The following is a 23,932-nucleotide window of genomic DNA, read 5'->3' on the forward strand; positions in this document are numbered from 1 at the left end:
GAGTTAACTACAGAATGGGCGAGGTCAGAGATTGTTTTATCAACTGTATTAGATGCAATGGCAAAGAAAATTTCTCTTACCTACTGGAGACGCATAGAAGCAATTGGGTTTCACTGGAAATTAACGAATATAAGGATTTCCATGGATATGGAGCGTTATGGAGATATGTAGAGACAGGACTCTTTAAAGGTTAAGTGTCCCCTATGATTCAGCTGATAACGCATTTCTCTCCTGGCTCTTCCAGAGGAGCAACAGGAGAGAACGTCCTGCAGCAGGAATGTCCTCTCCTTTCTGTTGATATGCTGATATTCAGCTGATATGCATATTCGGCTGATACGCGTTTCTCTCCTGGCTCTTCCACTGAGGAGCAACAGTCCTGCAGCAGGAATGTCCTCTCCTTTCTGTTGCTCCTCAGTGGAAGAGCCAGGAGAGAAACGCGTATCAGCTGAATCATGGGGGACACTTAACATTTATAGAGTCGTGTCTCTACATATCTACATAACGCTCCATATCCATGGAAATCCTTATATTCGTTAATTTCCAGTGAAATCGAACCATGAGAGAGGATGGACTCTGAGAAACAAACTGAGGGTTCTAGAGGGGAGGGGGGTGGGAGGATGGGGTAGCCTGGTGATGGGTATTAAAGAGGGCCCGTTCTGCATGGAGCACTGGGTGTTAATACGCAGTGAATCATGGAACAGTACATCAAAAACTAATGATGTACTGTATGGTGATTAACATAACATAAAAAAAAATCCAACCTGTTTCGGAACTTGTCTTCTAATCAGCATTCAGGCGAGCAGGGCCGGAGCACGCGGAAGTGGTGAGGCTGATTGGCTGGGCACAGGGGCGCCAGGGTGTGGGCTGTGCCCTCTCCTCTCACTCCCAGAGACGCAGGAAACCAGGGCGCTTTCGAGCAGCGGCTCCTCCTGGCTCTAAGAAGCCGGGTCCGCTATTCGCGTCCGCCGGGTCTTTCCTTTAAAGTCAGACTCTCTTCTTGCAAAATTCTCATCTTGCTGGATGTTCCGAGGGAAAGCCCGAGGTAGGGGAGCGCGAAGCAGAGGGCTAGATGGGGACAAGTTCGCAGGAAGGGTCGGGCTCCCCAAGTTCCTGAGCTTGGTCCCTGTGGGAGAAGGGCTTCGGAGGGGAGGGAGGGGGAGACTCCTCGTGGCCAGTCCCCCGGGAAGCTCCTGGAGCACCCCAGCCCACAGTCTTCGGCGCTCGCCACGCGCGCACTGGGTTCTGCTGCCCGGAACGCGCAGAGCCGCGCGGTGCGGAGAGCGGCTGTCGGAGCCGGCGGCAGGTGCCCGGGGCAAGCGTCACCGCCCCGAGAGGAGCCGGGACCCAGAGCCGCACCGGCGGCGGCCGAAGTCCAGGATGGGCCGCCGCCCTCCCGCGGCCCGCATGGAGCGTCACCTCCGTATCCTGCGGGTTCCCCATCTGATCGGTGGCCTGTGGTTTCTCCTCAGGTCACGATGGATCTTGAAGGAGGCCGTAATGGAAGAGCAGAGAAGAACTTCTGGAAAATGGGCAAAAAAAGGTAGCCAGTTTGTTTCACTTTCATACTTTTAAGTGGCTTGAGAAATTTTGGAGATGTATTTCTAGTCTCCAGCTCCGAAGTAAATGAAGACGGTATTTTTTTTTCTTTTTATTTTTTATTCTTATGTTAATCCCCATACATTACATCATTAGTTTTAGATGAAGTGTTCCATGATTCATTGTTTGTGCACAACACCCAGTGCTCCATGCAGAACGTGCCCTCCTCAATACCCATCACCAGGCTAACCCACCCTCCCACCCCCCTCCCCTCTAGAACCCTCAGTTTGTTTTTCAGATAAAGACGGTATTTTTAACCTTAAACGCAAGTGGTTTTTCGGCAGAAGTTCACTGGCTGAGTGGAGGACAGCGTTTACACATTCCCACGGCCTTGATGAACTTCTTCCTCAGGCTTACTGCCCCCACACGCCAGTGCTCTCACATCCTTCTCTGTGGTTTAGGAACTTTCTGCTTTACGAGCGCTGTTGATCGCCCACGTCCCGGGACATGGGCTGCTTGCGCTCTGCTCCGCGGTCCTGTCTCTTGCTTCTGGTGAAACAAACATGCTGGACATAGAAACACTGCATGTTTGTGGCATGGCAGATGGGACAGAAGGCCAAAACCACATGTAGGTGTTAAAAAAAAAAAAAAAAAAAGGCAATGACAATCTGACCGGGTAGAAGACATTCTGGAAAGAGAACACTGCAGTACCAAGGACGCTGCTAGCATTGTGTGAAATTATTGGTAATGGAACCACAAAGGGAAATAGTAAGCAAATTTTGATCACAGTGCAGTGTCCGTACAGGAAATTTTAAACTTTGCTCAATAGTTTCATTCTTATTGTAAATTGTAATAAAAATTAAAAAATAAAGTAAGTATATTAATATTATTAGGAACCAAGCTTTTCCGTGTAAAAGAAAAAGACAAATAGGACATCAAATAAGTTTTTAAAAATAATGTTAATACAAATAGGGACATCAAATAAGTTTTTAAAAATAATATTAAATTTGAACCGGACTTCAGTATGCACTCATGATTTTTTAAATAGTTCACTTTCTATCCACCGAAGGGGACAGTAGCAGTGAGTACACTCATTGTCAGATCTTGGTTTCTGAATACCATTCCTCACTAAATGGAATCTGTACTCCATGGAGAAGTGGCTAATTACAACCATGGATGTTGGGATAGGGGGCAGATACAAAATGAGCTTGGACTATCTTGTTGTTCAAAAAGAACACAAGAGCTGGCATCACTGTGCTTGACTGTGAAATACTGTATAGAGTATAGTCCATGAATCTTTAATACAATTCTGAAACGAGGAAAACAAAACAAAAAAGGTGGGAAGAGGTGGGGAGAATAAAGGAATATCTTTTTTTTATAGAAAAATGCTATCGTATTGGAACCTGTGTTATCATTGATTCAGGCAAGGATTGTTATGGATCTTAAACCATTCAAAGAAAAGTTGTATCTAAGACATCCCAGATTTTTGCTAGGAAAAAAGGAAGTGGGGATTTTCACTGGAGAGATTTTTGCAGTTAGCAGTCTTAACCAAGTGATCAGACCTGGCGTCACTCATGGTGGAGTCCTGTGTTAGTGACATGACACCACCTGGGAAGTATGTTTGCAAAAACAATTAGTCTGATTCCTATCAAGCTTCTAGACTATGCTGTCCAATAGAAATACAATGTGAGACCCATTTGTAATTTTTAATTTTCTAGGAGTAACATTAAAAAAAGTAAAAAACAAGTGAAATTAATTTTGAAAGTATATTCTAAAGAAGCCAGAATATTTAAAATCTTATTTCCATATGTAATCGGAATTATTAATGATACAGTTTACATTCTCTTTTTCATACCAAGTCCTCAAATAGGCTGTGCATTTTATACCACTGCACATCTCAATTTGGACTCAGTTTGACACTGACATATCCAAGATGCAGGACAGTCTACAAGACATCTTGTTACTACAAAAAGTCAGTGTGGGTGGAGGGGGCAGAAGGACATCTAGATTTAAAAAAGAGACTGAAGAGACAAAACCATATAATGTGTAAACCTTGATTACATCTAAGTTCAAAATCAAAAAAGGAAAAACCTATAGAAAACATTCTTGGGCAATTTGAAAGTAGGTTGGATATTAGTTGATATAAAAATTGCTATTAGTTTTCTGAAATGTGAAAATGGTAGGAAAATGTGAAGTGCCCTGAAAGTTTGCAACTTACTTTCAAATTACTCAGCAAAATATTAACAATGATACTGTATACTTACATAGATAAAGAACATAGGGTCAAAATGTTAACAGTTGTTGAATCTAGGTGAATTTTGTGTGGGTAGTCATTATTAGTGTTCTTTCAATTTTTCTATTTGAAAGTTTTCATAATGAAAATTTTCATATACACAAAAAGACTCCGTATAGTGGAAGGGAGATATTGCCCTTTTTGTTTTTAGGTTGTTTGTTTTGTTTGATACCTTAAAGAACTATGTCCTTAATACACAAACACTTAGGGATATTGGAGTAAGAAGTACTGAGGGTATGTGGAAAGAAATGGTAAAGAAATTCGTTGGAGCCTGCTCATACCTTCATTTTATTATTGATTCTTACCATGCCTACAGACTTCTTTTGAACAAAAAATTGTTTTTTTAGGTAAGTAATTCTTATTAAGCTGTCCTCATCATCACTGATTTAAATCTGTTCTTAGTACAACTATATATATTTTCCCTAGTCTTACTGAGGTATAATTGACATACAGCACTATGTAAATTTAAGGTATACAGCATAATGGAGTGACTTAAACATATTGTGAAATGATTATCACACTATGTTTAGTTAACATCTATCATCTCATACACATACAATAAAAAGAAAAAGCAAAAAAAATTTTTTTCTGCTTGTGATGAGAACTCTTAGGATCTATTTTCATAACAACTTTCATATGTATCGTACAGCACTATTAACTGTACTCATCATGTTGTACATTACACCCCTGGGACTGCCTTATCTTTGTACCTTTGGCTCAAATTCCTCTAGTAGCCACCCCCTCTCAGCCTCTGATAACCACGAATCTGATCTCTTGTTCTATGAGTTGTTTTTTTTTTAACTATATGTTCTAAATTGGAATTATAAAGAAGCATGTGGCTTTGCTAATATATATATAATACTCAGATGATAGTATCATTTGGAATATATGTATTTCTAAAGGTCTGATAAGCGACTTGCCTTTTGTTAAGTCCTGTGTTTCAAGCTGATGAGGATATATTAATGATCTAGTAGGGATGAGAGATTAATGTGGAAATGCATTTCTATATAATGCATTATCTTAGAAGTCTGAGGTTGTACTGAATAAAATAGCTTAGTGTTTAGGGGATAGGCTTTTCCTTTTAAACTTGGCTTTGTTCCAGCTGTGTGACCTTGGACAAGTTCATGAACTCTGTTCACCTGCAGTTTTCTCAGCTCTGACAGAAGGACAAAAATGTGCCTGCCTCATAGAGATTGAGATAAGATTAAATGAGATTGTGTTTGGGAAGTGTTTACTTAGCCAGTATTTGAAATATTATAAAATTTCCAGAGTAGGAGCAGTTTTAGAGAATGAAAAAATAAATAAAAGGCTTGGAGCTAAAATTCAATTATGTGTGACTGCTTTTTTCCTCTCATCCTGGTTCCAGAGATACTGAAACCATGCTTTAGTGGGAATAGGGTGGGACCAATTCTGAAGAGCTATGTTTGTGTATTTTGTGTGTTTTCATGTCCGTCTAACATCACTTTAAAGCCAAATATGGGGTAAGCTGTGGATTTTTTTTCCTTTAGAAGTCTCTTCAATTCTTTGACCTCGCTTAGCGTAAAGAACAAAGACAAAGATGAATTTAGTTTTGAACTTGAAAATCTGTATAAAAATAATGTGATTCTTCTCTGGAATAGTCTTTCATTTGTACATATGAAAATAAAGATGCAGAGGCTGCTTTTGGTCAGTTTGCTTGCATGCTCTAGGTGGCCGTCACACAGAGTGGAAAACGGCTTATAGCTAGAGTCATTTGAATCTGGACTCAAAATAATAATTAGCCTTCTTATTCCTGAGGACAGCTTTCTGATAGTTTACAGACCATCTTTTTTGATTATAGCTTTTCTAGATTGGAATTTATTGCCATAATGGTACATTTAGGGCTCCAGACATCCTTTCAGAATTAGATTGGCTCATAGAGAATGATTTAATTACCTTTCTTCTTAGGTTAGTTTATCCCCAGTATTTGATTGCCACTACTCTCCATTCATAGAGAATGATTAAGGATAATATGTAGGTAGTATGTAGATAGAATATCTACTGCTAGAATCACTTAGATGATAATTAAGAGAATTAACTCTGGAGAACATGAATGATTTTGTAATTACAGGTCTTCCTTAACTTACCATAGGGTATTTCCCCATAACCCCATTGTGAGTTAAAAATATCGTAAGTTGAAAATGCCTTTAATACACCTAACCTACTGAACATCGTAGTTTAGCCTAGCCTACCCTAAACATGCTCAGAACATTTACATTAGCCTATAGTTGGGCAAAATCATCTAACGCAAAGCCTGTTTTATAATAAAGTACTGAATATCTCATGTAATTTATTGAATACTGTACTGAGAAACAGCATGGTTGTCCGGGTACAGCATGGTTTTGAGTGTATGGGTTGCTTACCCTTATGATCTCATGGCTGACTGGGAGCTGTAGGTCACTGCTTCTGCCCAGCCTCACTAGAGAGTACTGTGTGCATATTGCTAGCCCAGGGAAAACATCCAACTTCCATACTGAAAGTATAGTTTCTATTGAATGCATAACACTTTCTCACCATCCTAAAGTCAAACCATTGTAAATCAGGGACTGTCTGTAGAATAAAAACAGGAAGCTCTCTTTTATTATTATTATTTTTAAAGGTTTTATTCTTTTGAAAGAAAGAGTACAAGCGGGGGGTGGGGCAGAGGGAGAGAGAGAAGCAGACTCCCTACTGAGCAGGCAGCCCAACATGAGGCTTGATTCCAGGACCCCGAGATTATGACCTGAGCCAAAGGCAAATGATTAACCATCTGAGCCACTCAGGCACCCCAGTATTATTGTTTAATAATTGCAAAAGTTGTATGTCTGTGTATTCATCATAGAAAATTAGGAAATACCAAAGGTACAAAGAAGAAAATATTTTGAAAGAAATCTTATACCCAGTGATAATCACATTTACAGATTTCTAAGATACATGTAAATATGTTTAAACTTCGTAAATGGGATCATACTATTAATGTATATTTTTATGGAATAATATAGACATGTTTCTTTGTCCTATTATTAAATGTAGGATCTATGTTAATACGGTCATTTAAAAATTTACATAATTTTAAAGGTTTTGTGTAATCTTGTTGCTGTTTTTCAGTAAAAAAGATGAGAAGGAAGAAAAGAAACCAACTGTCAGCACATTTGCAATGGTGAGTCTGAATTTATTCAGTGTTCAAAATGCTTTGGAAATTTGACGTCTTCCCTAGAAAAGAGATATTTCATCTGGTATAATCTTTTCTTGGAACGTATGTTAATGGAGAGGTAAAATGAATAGGTTTAATTTAGCTTGTTTTCAGTGGAATGCCAATCATAATATGCCATGTAAATTGAGCCTCAACAGCCACTCTTCATGGCCTACATTCCAGTATTCTGCTAATTTTTTATGTGGCCAGTGGTCTGTTATCTATGCAAGCACTTGTCCCTGTGATGGTCTCAGCCATCTAGATAGAGGAGACCAGCCCCAAGGGAGTGTGGTTCTAAAAGGACACAGGGTCCCTTGTCATCAGTGGCTCTCAAATTCTGGCAGGTTTGAGGTCGAAGTCTCAGGCACCCAAAAAATAGAAGTTAACAATGCATTATTTATTACTATGAACTTAGCACATGTCATTATTCCTCTTTGCTGAATAACTAATAATCTCAAATTTGAACCTTTATATAATTCATCTCACTTTCTGGTTGCATGGTGGTTGCGTAGGATCAGGCTTGGAATAAGACAGGGATTTTATAGGTGTGGCTGGATGATGGTCTCTCTCTACCTGGATACTTCTTTTCTTCTTTCCCAAGAACCTGGAACACTACTGAACCACTTAAGTCTGGCAGTGAGTGCATACTTTATAATTCAGTCATAACACACCAGATAATTTTTAAATGGTGGTGGTGGGGGAGGGATAGGCTATCTTGTAAAATGGATATTAGCAAATGGATTATAAAAATAGTTACAGGCAGGAAAAAAACAGTTGCCTGACTTTGACACTGGGGACTCTGTTGTTACTTTACATGATCATCTTCTTGCGCTAAAGTTGCTCTGGCTATGGTTTCACCTTTTGTCCTATCACTCCTCTCTTTGGAATATTTTGGGAATGAGACTACATGTTTAGGTCATTCTCAAAAAGACTCCTTGGGAGGGTGTGTGCCTGAGTGGTTCAGTAGGTTAAGTGTCTGACTCTTTATTTCGGCTCAGGTCATGATCTCAGGGCTGTGAGATTGAGCCCCATGTTGGGCTCCATGCTCAGTGCAGAGTCTGCTTGGGATTCTCTTTCTCCCTCTCCCTCTGCCCCTCCCCCTGCTCATGCATTCTCTCTCTCTCTCTCTAAAATAAATAAATCTTTAGGAAAAAAAGCCTATTCAAAAGGGGCAGTTTTTGTTTTATATTTCATTCTTATTTATTAAAAGAACGTTTTATGTTAAAGTAGGGGTATTCCCAAGATTTAATTTCAGTTTTGTCATTTTGAGGCCAAAATGTTTCTGTCTTTTGTAGTTTAGTTTTTATGATTTGTAGCTTACATTTTTTTTAAAAGTCTTATTTTAGAAAATCTAACAGATCTAATATAGAGAGGTAATAATATCGATACAATTTAAACCACCAAAGAATAAAAATCCGGGGTTTAAATGTGAGGGAATGACAACACATACAGTATTATATGCCATGTGTTGTTCTAAGGATATAGAACTCATTCAACTGCTGCAACTCCCTTTGAGATAGATACTATTATTATTCTAATTTTACAGATGAAGAAACTGAGGCCAGACATACTAGTTTGCCCACCTGATACACAGCAGGGCCAGGATTCAAACCTGTAAAGTTCATGTTCTCAATCACAGTGCTCAGGATGGCACAGAAGGAATATACTGTAAGACTTTTGAGGAAGAGAAGTACTATTTATGTGGCTTTTCTTCATGTCTTTTTCCTGAGGAGTCTGACATAGAAAACGAAACTGGACTTGTATGTCAAACCTATAATTGACATGAGGACACATTCAGAACGTTTAACAGTTTGGTGCTGATGTTATCAGTTAAGACAAAATTCATGTGTCGGGGCTCCCCAAGAACCCCAGGTTCTATGATTCACTAGGAAGAGTGACTCTCGGGACTCAGCATATTGTCATACTCTTTTTTTTTTTTTTTAAAGGTTTTATTTATTTGACAGAGAGAGACAGGCAGAGAGGGAACACAAGCAGGGGGAGTGGGAGAGGGAGAAGCAGGCTTCCCGCTGAGCAAGGAGCCCGATGCTGGGCTCGATCCCAGGACCCCGGGACCATGACCTGCGCCGAAGGCAGACGCTTAATGACTGAGCCACCCAGGCGCCCCATATTGTCATACTCTTGATACTCATGGCTAGGATTTATTACAGCAAAAGGATACAAAGCAAAATCAACAAGGGGAAAAGGAAAGAGGGAAGCAGAGCTCCAGGAGAAACCGGGCATAAGCTCCCGGAGGCTTTGCCCGGTGAAGTCACACTTAACTCTCCCAGCAATAAATTGGGACAACTATGAAATGCTACCAGACAAGCTCATTAGAAACTCAGCACTCAAAATTTGTACTAGGGGCTGATCACATAGGCATGGCATATACCAGAATTCCAGACTCGTAGAAGGAAGGCAGGTATTCAGCATAAAGCACTTTGTCCAAATAATTTGGCCATTTTTATCAGTTAGGCGATGTTAACCCCTAACCCCAAATCCAAGTTCTAGATGCCCACCAAGGGCCAACCTTGAACACAGGTCTTGTGAAACAGCAAGTCTCAGGCTTACAACGTTAAGTTATTTCTACTATGAGACTTCCTGGGCGCCTGGGTGGCTCAGTTGGTTAAGCGACTGTCTTCGGCTCAGGTCATGATCCTGGAGTCCCAGGATCGAGTCCCGCATCGGGCTCCCTGCTCGGCGGGGAGTCTGCTTCTCCCTCTGACCCTCCCCCCTCTCATGCTCTCTGTCTCTCACTCTCTCTCTCTCAAATAAATAAATAAATTTAAAAAAAAATTCTACTATGAGACTTCCTGGCAGTCTGGACAAAGTGATGAAAAAAGAGGTAAGTAATTTCAAGTTTTTCTATGAGCATTTTTTAAAAATATTGGGCCTTGTTTCCAAAGAACAAGAAACATAAAAGTAGAATAAAATCTAAAGCAAGTAAGGAGGGCGCCTGGGTGGCTCAGTTGGTTGAGCGACTGCCTTCGGCTCAGGTCATGATCCTGGAGTTCTGGGATCAAGTCTCACATCGGGCTCCCTGCTCGGCGGGGAATCTGCTTTTCCCTCTGACCCTCCTCCCTCTCGTGCTCTCTCTAATTCTCTCTCTCTCAAATAAATAAATAAAATCTTAAAAAAAAACTAAATAAATAAAGCAAGTAAGGAAATGGGACAGATGGAAATCAGGACAGGAAAAATACCAGTGGGGCTGCAGTTCCTACACACAGCACTCCTGAAAGATAACACGCCCTTGGCAGGAAGGTGCTGCAGATTCAACTCTGAGCATGCTACTTCATGTATCTCATTGAAAAATTAATTTTTTTCAGAAGAGTTAATAGCTATTATCTATCCAGTGCTCCCTCTGTGCCAGGTACTTGTGAAGCACAGTGACCCAATGACATAGACGCTTGTACTGTTCTTACACTAGATGATGAAACAGAGAAGTTAAGCAATGCATCCAAAGTCCCAGATTGATTTAGCTAGTAAGAGGGCAGGCCCAGAATTTGCCACAGTCTGCTGACTCCAGAGCATGAGCACGAGCAGGGGGAGGGGCAGAGGGAGAGGGAGAAGCAGACTCCCCACTGAGCGGGAAGGCTGACTTGGGGCTCCATCCCAGGACTTTGAGATTATGACCTAAGCCAAAAGCAGATGCTTAACCCACTTAGCCAGCCAGGGGCCCCTCCAGAGCTAGAGCTTTTTTTTTTTTTTAAGATTTTTTATTTATTTATCTGAGAGAGAGAATGGGAGACAGAGAGAATGAGAGGGGGAGGATCAGAGGGAGAAGCAGACTCCCCGCCGAGCAGGGAGTCTGATGCGGGACTCGATCCCAGGACTCCAGGATCATGACCTGAGCCGAAGGCAGTCGCTTAACCAACTGAGCCACCCAAGTGCCCCCAGAGCTAGAGCTTTTAACAATTTTAATCACTTATGATAGTTTATGATCGGTTAAGCTTTTATCTGCTTGGAATTAAAGAGTTCTCTTTTGATACTGTGATCTTCTGGCCACCTGGTCATTCCTCAGTCATTGAAGATTTTACCACCAGGTTCAGTGTCTCCCTTTCCACACCCAGAGCTCCTACTATCTTGGGTAACTTTTATGGTGTTCTGGGTAACAGGTGCTCCGTGACCTTCATAGGCGCAGTCATCTGTTTCTCCCCTTCACCCCAGCCATCTGCCTGTATACTCACATCCTGAATTGTATTGTGTTTCGAAACTGTTGTGCCTCCAAAGTGACCAACTGAAGCAGCAGCTGAAATCAGTCAGCTATCTCTTTTCTTTTCAATCTGCTCACTATTCTCTCTGGATATTTGGCCCATTGACCCATCACTTTTCCATCAGCCCCTTCTCTTGCCCAAACTATAAACATCCTTTCACTTGTCATCCCAGCAAAATCACTGTCTGCTTTCTTTCTTGCTTTCCTTCATCTAATTGTTGTAGCACACCTCACAACAGGGTGTATTCCCAGCCGAAATCCTACTCTTCTCAGTGACTATGTCAGACCTCTACACTTTTCAGATTTCCCACTTCTCTTCTTCCCCCTTTTGTGGATGAGCTCTCCTTTTATTTCACAAACAGAATGGAAGCCACCTGACAAAAGATCATCCTCCCAATCTACAAGCATATCTCCCCCTGGATTAGATCCTTCTTCCTTCCCTCCTGATGTACCAGGAAGAATCTGGTTCTTAAAACTAATGACTCATTAGGGGCACCTGGGTGGCTTAGTCGGTTAAGCATCCAACTCTTGATTTCAGCCCAGGTCATGATCTCAGGGTCATGAGATCAAGTCCCATGTCAAGCTCTGCACTGAGCTTGGAGCCTGCTTAAGATTCTCTCTCTCCCTCTCCCTCTGCCCCTCCCCGCCCCCACACGCACTTTCTCTCACACTCTGTCTCTTAAAAAATATGTAACTCACTCATTTGTACTTTGACTCCCACATCCTCTGCCTTCTCAAGGACCTTACATTACTATTATTATCATCCTTTCTCTTCTGTATCTACAATCTCTCCCTCTCTATGGGGTCTTTCCCATTGGCATTTTTATGGGAGGTATCTTCAGTTCCACTAACCATCCTTCAAGCCACCCTCTCTTGCTCGCTTCACACACAAGAGCTGCCTTTACTTGTGTCAGTTTCACTTTGCATTCACTTCTTAACATATTATAACTTGGTTTCTGTTTCCACCACTCATCAAATTCGGTAGACATGTCTGGATTCCATCTTGACTTTTAAGTCTCCACCGTATTCTTTCTTCTCTTCGCTTCCATGATGCTACAGTCTGCTGATTTGGGTCTTATCTCTCTTTTTAATTTTTTTTAAAAAGTTTTATTTATTTATTTGACAGAGAACATGAGCGGGAGGAGGGGCAGAGGGAGAGGGAGAAGCAGACTCCCCACTGAGCAGGGATCCCGACGCAGGGCTTGATCCCAGGACCCCAGGATCGTGACCTGAGCCAAAGTCAGATGCTTAACTGACTGAGCCACCCAGGCACCCCTCTCTTATCTCTTTTGTCCTTTTGTCATTTTAGTCTGTGAAGTTAGAGTTCCTTAACCCCTTATCCCAGGACTCAATGATTGTGTTGACATTTTCATACTTTCACATAGACATTTCCAAATTGTTTTCATGCAAAACTTCTTTTTCATTTGAGTTTCATTCCACACAGTTTTAGTTTCTATCCATTTGCAGTGGTTTCCTTTACCAATTTGTAGTTACTTTTGTTCCTCCATTGATGAAGTTGGCATGTAATTGCTTCTACTTCTCTCAACTATGCTCTCATTCTTCTTCTATTTGGGTAACCTTAATAATGACTCCTAGGCCTGATGTTCCTTGACCTTTTCAGTTCCAACAACCTTGACTCCTGCTCCTTTAGTAAATTACACTTGTGAACAAGGACCTTGGGTTTATCACCTGGGTGGACTCCCATCTAAGAAGTTGTAAACTCAAAGGTATCAGTCTTCAACTTTTCAACCTCAATTTTTTATTCCTTCTAGCTTAGCCTTTTTTTTTTTCAAAGATTTTATTTATTTATTTGAGAGAGAGACAATGAGAGACAGAGCGTGAGAGGGAGGAGGGTCAGAGGGAGAAGCAGACTCCCTGCTGAGCAGGGAGCCCGATGCGGGACTCGATCCTGGGACTCCAGGATCTTGACCTGAGCTGAAGGCAGTCGCTTAACCAACTGAGCCACCCAGGCGCCCCTAGCTTAGCCTTTTAACTTTGTTATCTTTTTTTGGACTTTGTGTACTCATTTCCTATTGCTATTGTAATAAAGTACCACTAATTTAGTGTCTTAAAACAACACAAATTTATTACCTTATAGTTCTGGGGCCAGAAGTCTCACTGGGCTAAAATCAAGGTGTCAGCAGAGCAGGATCCCTTCTGGACACTCTAAGATAGAATGTTCCCCCCCACCCCCCCAGCTTCTAGAGGCTGCCTGCCTTCCTAGACTTATGGCCTCTTCCTGCATCCCTCCAGCCTCTTCAGTCATCATTTTTCCTGCCACTGAGTCTGAACCCCTTGCCTCCTCTTGTAAGTATCCTTGTCATTACATTTGGTCCACTTGGATAATACAGGATAATCACCCTATCTCCAGACACTTAACGTCTGTAAAATCCCTTTTACCATGTAAAGAAACATTCACAGCTTCCTGGGATTAGCATATAGACATGTTTATGGAGCAGGGGCCTTATTCTGCCTACCACACCTGGTCAAGACTTTGCTTTCTCAACGACTCTCTATTGCTGGTCCCCTTACTCCATTTCTGCTCTTCTAAAAAGCCATTCTATCAATAGTAGTCACACCAAATCTCCTCAGTTCCTGCCTTTCCTTTGCATTTAGTTGGGAAGTTTAGAGTAAAACCCAGACTCCCTCCTCTGGCTATAAAGGCCCTGTGTAATCTGTCCTCTGGCTCATCTCTGACCTCACTGCAGAGAAATCTCCTGCACTCTGCTCTTGCCACAGTGGTAATTCTGTTTGGTCCTTGAGATACCATTTGTTTCCTTTATTCTGTAGGATGTTGTTCATTTCGGTTTCCTTCCTGTATTTTCACCAATCATCTCTGTGACTGATGTACCCATAAACGTGTGAGACGTCATTAAATAGTCTGTCCTTGATGTTGCTTCCTTGTCTGGTGCCCATTCTCTTGCTTTACCTTTTGCCCCAAGATCATCAAAAGGACAGTCAACATGCTGTCTCTATTACTTCATTTTCAAATGATTCTTAACCTCACTCTTTTTCTCTTCCTGCATGATCTTATCCAGCTCCCATGACTTCTGCTATATATGCTAGTATCATGAAACTGCATTCCAAACTCTGAATTCTCTCCATGTGCTTCTCAGATAGCACTTCCAGGATGAGCCATCAGATAGCACAAAATGAGATTTCCCTGTGTCCATTCCCTCCAAACTCTTGCCTCCTCTGGTTTGCCCTAGCTCAATGAAGGGTGCAAAGTCAATCAGCTTTTTATTACTGCTTCTATACCTCATACCCCAATCTTCTCTGAGCATACTGCTCTGCCTACTGTTCTTTCTGGCTAGAATGTCTTCCTTCTTGTTTCTGAATATATGCCAAACTTGCAAAGCTGGGAGGATGCAAAACGTCCTCTGTGAAGCTTTTCCACAAAGGGGGAAATGACCATTTGCTCAGTTCTCTGCTTTACTGCATACACTATGTTGTCTTAGCATGCAGAATATAAATTATCCTTCTTTGCTTTGCCTTCCTCCTTCTCTTTAAGCACTTTGAAGGCAGGACATAAAGCTTTGGTATTTATCTGTCTTTTATCAGCCATTAGGTAGGCATTGAGTAAATATTTATATTCATGGCCTGCTTGGTTTTATTATGGCCAGTGATTAGCTTTGGAAGTAAAAGATCCTGTGAGAGTAGGGAGAAGTGGAGAGAAATCCTTGTATAACAACTCTTTTCTCTTCCTCTACTGAGGAATTTGATATTTTATCCACTTTAATGGAGTCTCTAAGAGAAGATGAATGGCTTCTGCCTATCTCTTCCTCCCTTATTTGTGTTTTTTTAATTTTTATTTATTTTATTTTTTACTGTTATGTTGATCACCATCATTACATCATTACTTTTAGATGTAGTGTTCCATGATTCATTGTTTGTGCATGACACCCAGTGCTCCATGCAGAACGTGCCCTCTTTAATACCCATCACCAGGCTAAACCATCCTCCCACCACCCTCCCCTCTAGAACCCTCAGTTTGTTTTTCAGAGTCCATCGTCTCCCATGGTTCATCTCCCCCTCCGATTTCCCCCCCTTCATTCTTCCCCTCCTGCTATCTTCTTCTTTTTTTTTTCCTTAACATATATTACATTATTTGTTTCAGAGGTACAGATCTGAGATTCAACAGTCTTGCACAATTCACAGCATTTACCAGAGCACATACCCTCCCCAGTGTCTATCACCCAGTCACCCCATCCCTCCCACCCCACCCCCCGCTCCAGCAACCCTCAGTTTGTTTCCTGAGATTAAGAATTCCTCATATCAGTGAGGTCATATGATACATGTCTTTCTCTGTTTGACTTATTTCACTCAGTATAATACCCTCCAATTCCATCCACATCGTTTCAAATGGCAAGATCTCATTCCTTTTGATGGCTGCATAATATTCCATTGTGTATATATATATACCATATCTTCTTTATCCATTCATCTGTCGATGGACATCTTGGCTCTTTCCACAGTTTGGCTATTGTGAACATTGCTGCTGTAAACATCGGGGTGCACGTACCCCTTTGGATCCCTACATTTGTATCTTTGGGGTAAATACCCAGTAGTGCAATTGCTGGGTCGTAGGGTAGCTCTATTTTCAACTTTTTGAGGAACCTCCATACTGTTTTCCAGAGTCGCTGCTCCAGCTGGCATTCCCACCAACACTGTAGGAGGGTTCCCCTTTCTCCGCATCCCCGCCAACATCTGTCATCTCCTGACTTGTTAAGTTTAGCCATTCTGACTGGTGTGAGATGGTATCTCCTTGAGGTTTTGATTTGGATTTCCCTGATGCCAAGCGATGTTGAGCACTTTTTCATGCATCTGTTGGCCATTTGGATGTCTTCTTTGGAAAAATGTCTGTTCATGTCTTCTGCCCATTTCTTGATTAGATCATTTGTTCTTTGGGTGTTGAGTTTGATAAGTTCTTTATAGATTTTGGATACTAGCCCTTTATCTGATATGTCAATTGCAAATATCTTCTCCCATTCTGTCGGTTGTCTTTTGGTTTTGTGGACTGTTTCTTTTGCTGTGCAAAAGCTTTTTATCTTGATGAAGTCCCAATAGTTCATTTTTGCCCTTGCTTCCCTTGCCTCTGGTGATGTTTCTAGGAAGAAGTTGCTGCGGCTGAGGTCGAAGAGGTTGCCGCCTGTGTTCTCCTTTAGGATTTTGATGGACTCCTGTCTCACATTTAGGTCTTTCAACCACTTTGAGTCTATTTTTGTGTGTGGTGTAAGGAAATGGTCCAGTTTCATTCTTCTGCATGTGGCTGTCCAATTTTCCCAACACCATTTGTTGAAGAGACTGTCTTTTTTCCATTGGACATTCTTTCCTGCTTTGTCAAAGATTAGTTGACCATAGAGTTGAAGAGTCAATTTCTGGGCTCTCTATTCTGTTCCATTGATCTATGTGTCTGTTTTTGTGCCAGGACCATACTGTCTTGATGATGACAGCTTTGTAATAGAGCTTGAAGTCCAGAATTGTGATGCCGCCGGCTTTGCTTTTCTTTTTCAACATTCCCCTGGCTATTCGGGGTCTTTTCTGGTTCCATACAAATTTTAGGATTATTTGTTCCATTTCTTTGAAAAAAGTGGATGGTATTTTGATGGGGATTGCATTGAATGTGTAGATTGCTCTAGGTAGCATTGACATCTTCACAATATTTGTTCTTCCAATCCATGAGCATGGAACGTTTTTCCATATCTTTGTGTCTTCCTCAATTTCTTTCATGAGCATTTTATAGTTTTCTGAGTACAGATCCTTTGCCTCTTTGGTTAGATTTATTCCTACATATCTTATGGTTTTGGGTGCAATTGTAAATGGGATTGACTCCTTAATTTCTCTTTCTTCTGTCTTGTTGTTGGTGTATAGGAATGCCACTGACTTCTGTGCATTGATTTTATATCCTGCCACTTGACTGAATTCCTGTATGAGTTCTAGCAGTTTTGGGGTGGCTTTGGGTTTTCCACATAAAGTATTGTATTATCTGCAAAAAGTGAGAGTTTGACTTCTTCTTTGCCAATTTGGATGCCTTTTATTTCTTTTTGTTGTCTGATTGCTGTGGCTAGGACTTCTAATACTATGTTGAATAGCAGTGGTGATAGTGGGCATCCCTGCCGTGTTCCTGACCTAAGGGGGAAAGCTCTCGGTTTTTCCCCATTGAGAATGATATTCGCTGTAGGTTTTTCATAGATGGCTTTTATGATATTGAGGTATGTACCTTCTATCCCTATACTCTGAAGAGTTTTGATCAAGAAAGGATGCTGTACTTTGTCAAATGCCTTTTCTGCATCTATTGAGAGGATCATATGATTCTTGTTCTTTCTTTTGTTAAAGTATTGTATCACGTCGATTGATTTGCAGATGTTGAACCAACCTTGCAGCCCAGGGATAAATCCCACTTGGTCGTGGTGAATAATCCTTTTAATGTACTGTTGGATCCTATTGGTTAGTATTTGGGTCCGAATTTTTGCATCCGTGTTCATCAAGGATATGGGTCTGTAATTCTCCTTTTTGGTGGGTTGGTTTTGGGATCAAGGTAATGCTGGCCTCATAAAATGAGTTTGGAAGTTTTCCTTCCATTTCTATTTTTTGGAACAGTTTCAGAAGAATAGGTATTAATTCTTCTTGAAATGTTTGGGAGAATTCCCCTGGGAAGCCATCTGGCCCTGGGCTTTTGTTTTTTGGGAGATTTTTGATGAGTGCTTCAATTTCCTTAGTGGTTATAGGTCTGTTCAGGTTTTCTATTTCTTCCTGGTTCAGTTTTGGTAGTTGATACATCTTTAGGAATGCATTCATTTCTTCCAGGTTATCTAATTTGCTGGCATAGAGTTGCTCATAATATGTTCTTATAATTGTTTGTATTTCTTTGGTGTTGGTTGTGATCTCTCCTCTTTCATTCATGACTTTGTTGATTTGGGTCATTTCTCTTTTCTTTTTCATAAGTCTGGCCAAGGGTTTATCAATCTTGTTAATTCTTTCAAAGAACCAGCTCCTAGTTTTGTTGATCTGTTCTACTGTTCTTTTAGTTTCTATTTCATTGATTTCTGCTCTGATCTTTATGATTTCTCTTCTCCTGCTGGGTTTAGGCTTTATTTGCTGTTCTTTCTCCAGTTCCTTTATGAATAGGGTTAGGTTGTGTACTTGAGATCTTTCCTGTTTCTTGAGAAAGGCTTGTATTGCTATATACTTTCCTCTTAGGACTGCCTTTGCTGTATCCCAAAGATTTTGAACAGTTGTGTTTTCATTTTCATTGGTTTCCATGAATTTTTTTTAATTCTTCTTTAATTTCCTGGTTGACCCATTCATTCTTTAGTAGGATGCTCTTTAGCCTCCATGTATTTGAGTTCTTTCCAGCTTTCCTCTTGTGATTGAGTTCTAGTTTCAAAGCATTGTGGTCTGAAAATAGGCAGGGAATGATCCCAGTCTTTTGGTACCAGTTGAGACCTGATTTATGACCTAGGATGTGATCTATTCTGGAGAATGTTCCATGGGCACTAGAGAAGAATGTGTATTCTGCTGCTTTGGGATGGAATGTTCTGAATATGTCTGTGAAGTCCATTTGGTCCAGTGTGTCATTTAAAGTCTTTATTTACTTGTTGATCTTTTGCTTAGATGATCTGTCCATTTCAGTGAGGGGCGTGTTAAAGTCCCCCACTACTATTGTATTGTTGTCGATGTGTTTCTTTGCTTTTGTTATTAATTGCCTTATATATTGGCTGCTCCCATGTTAGGGGCATAGATATTTACAATTGTTAGATCTTCTTGTTGGATAGGCCCTTTAGGATATAGTGTCCTTCCTCATCTCTTATTACAGTCTTTGGTTTAAAATCTAATTTGTCTGATATAAGGATTGCCACCCCAGCTTTCTTTTGGTGTCCATTAGCATGGTAAATGGTTTCGCACCCCCTCACTTTCAATCTGGGGGTGTCTTTGGGTCTAAAATGAGTCTCTTGCAGACAGCATATCGATGGGTCTTGTTTTTTAATCCAGTCTGATAGCCAGTGTCTTTTGATTGGGGCATTTAGCCCATTTACATTCAGGGTAACTATTGAAAGAGGAATTTAGTGCCATTTATTGCCTGTAAGGTGACTGTTACTGTCTATTGTCTGTGTTCCTTTCTGGTCTATGTTGCTTTTAGGCTCTCTCTTTGCTTAGAGGACCCCTTTCAAGATTTCTTGTAGAGTTGGTTTCGTGTTTGCAAATTCCTTTAGTTTTTGTTTGTCCTGGAGGCTTTTTATCTCTCCTTCTATTTTCAATGACAGCCTAGCTGGATAGAGTATTCTTGGCTGCATATTTTTCTCATTTAGTGCTCTGAATATATCCTGCCAGTCCTTTCTGGCTGGCCAGGTCTCTGTGGATAGGTCTGTTGCCGATTTCATGTTTCCACCATTGTAGGTTACATATCTCTTCTCCCAAGCTGCTTTCAGGATTTTCTCTTTGTCTATGAGACTTGTAAGTTTTACTATTAGATGTCAGGGTGTTGACCTATTTTTATTGATTTTGAGAGGGGTTCTCTGTGCTTCCTGGATTTTGATGCCTGTTTCCTTCCCCAAATTAGGGAAGTTCTCTGTTATAATTTGCTCCATTATACCTTCTGCCCCCCTCTCTCTTTCTTCTTCTTCTGGGATCCCAATTATTCTAATGTTGTTTCGTCTTATGGTATCGCTTATCTCTCGAATTCTGCCCTCGTGATCCAGTAGTTGTTTATCTCTCTTTTTCTCAGCTTCTTTATTTTCCATCATTTGGTCTTCTATATCACTGATTCTCTCTTCTGCCTCATTTATCCTAGCAGTTAGCACCCCCATATTTGATTGCACCTCATTAATAGCCTTTTTGATTTCGACTTGGTTAGATTTTAGTTCTTTTATTTCTCCAGAAAGGGTTTCTCTAATACTTTCCATGCTTTTTTCAAGCCCAGCTAGTATCTTTAAAGTAATGATTCTGAACTCTAGATCCGACATCGTACTAATGTCCATATTGAGTAGGTCCCTGGCAGTCAGTACTACCTCTTGTTCTTTTTGTTGAGGTGATTTTTTCTGTCTTGTCATTTTGTCCAGAGGAGAATAGATTAATGAGAGAACAAAATGCTAACAGGGTAAAAACGTCCCCAGACAATATACTCTAAACAAATCAGAAAAGACCTGAAGCAGGGGGAAAAGAAAGGGAAAGAGAGAAAAAAGAAAAAGAAAAAGATAAAGATAAAAACGAACAAAAACAGAAGAAAACAAAACAAAAAATAGAATATGATCAAATATAATCAGGCTGGTATATAGATAAGTGCCACACACTAGATTTTGGGTGTATTTTGGTCTGTTAGAAGAAAGTGCCTCCCAAAATTTTAAAGAAAGAAACCTTATATATGTACAAAAATAAGGGTTGATATGATGAAGGGATGGAATATGACTGAAAAGATGAAAACTATAAAAAATTTTATAAAAGGAATTGATAAGAAGTTGTTTGAAAAAAGAAAGAAGAGGATTTAAAAAAAAAAAGAAAAAAAAAGGGAGAGAATGTGATCAGGCAGGACAGTAGAAAAAAACCATACATTAGAGATTTAGGGTATATTTTGATCTGTTAGAAGAAACTACCTCAAAATTTTAAAGAGAGAACAACTTATATATATATGCCAAAAATACGGGTAACTTCAATGAAGGGATAGAATATGACTCTAAAAATGAAAAATAAAAATGTTTTCTTAAAAAGGGATTGATAAGATGTAGGTTAAAAAAGGGAAAAAGAAAAATTCCAAAAAAAAATAAGACAGTTAAAAAAAAACTAACTTTGAAAAACTAAAGAATCATGGTAAAAAAGCCATGGATTCCATGTGCATTATTCCCCTAGCGCTGGAGTTCTGCCATTCTCATTGATCGGTAAACTTGGTCTTGGCTGGCGGTTCTTGCTGATCTTCTGAGGGAGGGGCCTGTTGCCGTGGTTCTCAAATGTCTTTGCCGGAGGCAGAATTGCCCCGCCCTTGCTGGTCCGGGCTAAGTAATCTGCTCAGGTTTGCTCTTGGGAGCTTTTGTTCCCTGCAAGCTTTCCCTCCAGCTTTGGAGGCTGAGAGTGAAAATGGCACCTTCCCAATCTCTGCCCCAGAGGAGCCGAGAAGTCGGGGCCCCGCTCCTCAGTGAGCCCCCATAGAAAAGCAGTCAATCACTCCCGTCTCCCTGGTCTCCGGCTGCACTCCGTGCTCACCTGGCCTGTGACCTAGCATTTCTATCTCTGGCACATGACCCTGTGTGGAGTCTCCAAGCCCAGTAGATCCCTGTGGTGCGCTCCCGCGCCTCTCCTCCCCGGGGAAGAAGGTGAGTCTCCCCGGATCTGCCGCTTGTTGGGTCCCTGCTGGAGGAGCAGTGGCCCAACTGTGCCCTGGATCATGGTTTATGGCAACTCCGAACTGAGAACCCATGCCTCGGCTCCATCTCTGCAGCCGGCTTCCCTGCTCCGATCCCTGGGAGCTCTGCCGCACTCAGGTACCCCCAGTCTTTCTGTGACCCCGAGGGTCCGAGACCACACTGTCCTGCGAGAGTTCCACCCCCCGCTTAGCCACTGGAGCGATGTCCCTCAGCAGAGCAGACTTCTAAAAGTTCCGATTTTGTGCTCCGCGGCTCTATCACTTGCCAGAAGCAGCCGTCGGAGGCCCCTCCCCTGCCGTCTATCCTCCCGAATATCACCTCGGATTCACTTCTCTGCACGTCCTACCTTCCAGAAAGTGGTCGCTTTTCTGTTCAGAGTTGTTGCTATTCTTTTGTTTGATCTCCTATTGAGTTTGTAGGTGTTCAGAATGGTTTGATCCCTATCCAGCTGAATTCCTGAGACCAGACGAAATCCAGTTCTCCTACTCCTCCGCCATCTTGCTCCGCTCCCTTATTTGTGTATTTTTTAAAGAGGTGGATGAATGCTTAGTTAAGACAAAGTAAATAATGGTAAAATTTAGCCTGTGTTTCAATGAAATGTGAAAAAAATGTCAAAGACATATTTTCCCTGTTTTAATTTGTAAAGAAGAGAATGTTATTGATTATGGTTATGTCATTAACTCAAACTTGAGCTTACTTGATTATATTTTTAAGAGCTAGAGATATTTTATATATTTTTTAAAAAAATATTCATTTGAGGGGCGCCTGGGTGGCTCAGTTGGTTAAGCGACTGCCTTCAGCTCAGGTCATGATCCTGGAGTCCCTGGATCGAGTCCCGCATCGTGCTCCCTGCTCAGCGGGGGGTCTGCTTCTCCCTCTGACCCTCTTCCCTCTTGTGCTGTCTCTCATTCTCTCTCTCAAATAAATAAATAAAATCTTTAAAAAAATATATTCATTTGAGAGAGAGAGGCCTTTGTGCTCTGCCCCTCTTGGGGCAGAGGGAGAGAATCTTCATGCAGACTCCACACTGAATGTGGAGCCCAGTGCAGGGCTCACTCTCACGACCCATGAGATCATGACCTGTTCCGAAACCAAGAGTCAGATGCTTAACTGACTGAGCCAACCAGGTGCCCCTAGAAAAAATTTAAATGCAAATGCCTAAGTATATATTAGATATTCTTCTTATATCAAACTTGAATTTTTGCTAATTTTTTCAAAAAAGATTTATTTATTTATTTGAGAGAGAGAGAATGAGAATGTGTGGGGGAGAGGCAGAGGGAGAAAATCTTCAAGCATACTCCACACTGAGTGCAGAGCCTGACTTGGGGCTTGAGATCATGACCTGAGCCAAAACCGAGAGTTGGATACTTAACCCCGAATTTTTGCTAATTTTATAACTCAGCTTTACTAGTTCTTTCCTACTTCGTGGACTGCCAGTCACTACTGCCAAGAACCATTCTGCTATTTATTTCTCCACTTGTCAATTTAATACTTACTTCTACTTGTTACTACTGTAAGTTCCTTTTTAGCTAACTTTAAGATTAGCTTCTGTCTCTTTGTCTCTAAAATCTTTCTGCTGATATGTCTTTTATGTTGCCTGATCTTGATCTTTGTTTGAGTTTATGTTCCCTGACTAGACCTATGATTTGTTTTTTATTCACTCTCCTCCCTAGCTTACAAACCTGCTGACTCTACCTCATGCATCCACAGGACAGCCACCTGCATTGGGTTTTATCCACAAACCCCCACAGAAGACTTCATCTGTCTCTGGTGCTTTTTTGTTTTTTGTTCTTTCCGTTTTCTTTCATTGTTTTTCTTTTGGTCCTTAACTAGTTCCTTGAATTATACAGGCAAAGTATTGATTGCTTCTCAAGTGGACTGTTAAGAGCCCTGAGCCCATTCCCCTTACTGTGTCTTCTTATCATCACTTTCTGGATGCAGAGAAGTCTGACTTTTGACTTGCCTAGGATTAAAGAGATTATGCACATCTCCACAAGTCAGTCATTATGGCCATATTCTATTTTTTCAGGAAATCTCTTTTTTGGGAAGCGTGCAACTGATTCTTCCTTTCTCCTTCCTTCTTACTATTGGGGCCTAATTGCATTCAGATCATTTTACATTCATGCTAATTTCATTATGCAGCAGATCTTTTCTTTTACTCAAGCCACTTTCATAAAGCAGCAAAATATTTCCTCATTGGTGTCCTCAGGGGCCTTTGGCAATCAAGATTTTTTTCTTGGTTAAAAAAAATCTTGAGATGAAAAGTGGTTTCAATTCTTGGAAATCAGAGCAACAAATACATATTTCTATAGTTGTACCATTAAAAACTTTTACCATTTCCCACAATG

The 23,932-nt window shown here is 41.0% G+C and overlaps 1 protein-coding gene across 2 annotated transcripts in view; it reads left to right on the forward strand.

Moving 5' to 3' along the window:
- The first annotated feature begins 875 nt into the window (after nt 1–875).
- The window catches only part of ABCB1 (ATP binding cassette subfamily B member 1), a 123,079-nt gene continuing 100,022 nt past the window's right edge, over nt 876–23,932 (forward strand). For both annotated transcript variants that reach the window (XM_064575328.1, XM_064575329.1), the window contains exons 1-3: nt 876–1,042; nt 1,470–1,540; nt 6,935–6,986. In XM_064575328.1, coding sequence (XP_064431398.1) covers nt 1,476–1,540; nt 6,935–6,986 — 117 coding nt within the window. In that variant the 5' untranslated portion in view covers nt 876–1,042; nt 1,470–1,475. The remainder of the gene's footprint in view (nt 1,043–1,469; nt 1,541–6,934; nt 6,987–23,932) is intronic.

This window comes from Mirounga angustirostris, unplaced genomic scaffold (assembly GCF_029215605.1).
Source record: "Mirounga angustirostris isolate CCGP_5_RB_7025 unplaced genomic scaffold, mMirAng1.0.hap1 SCAF_12, whole genome shotgun sequence".
In the NCBI taxonomy this organism is placed as follows: domain Eukaryota; kingdom Metazoa; phylum Chordata; class Mammalia; order Carnivora; family Phocidae; genus Mirounga; species Mirounga angustirostris.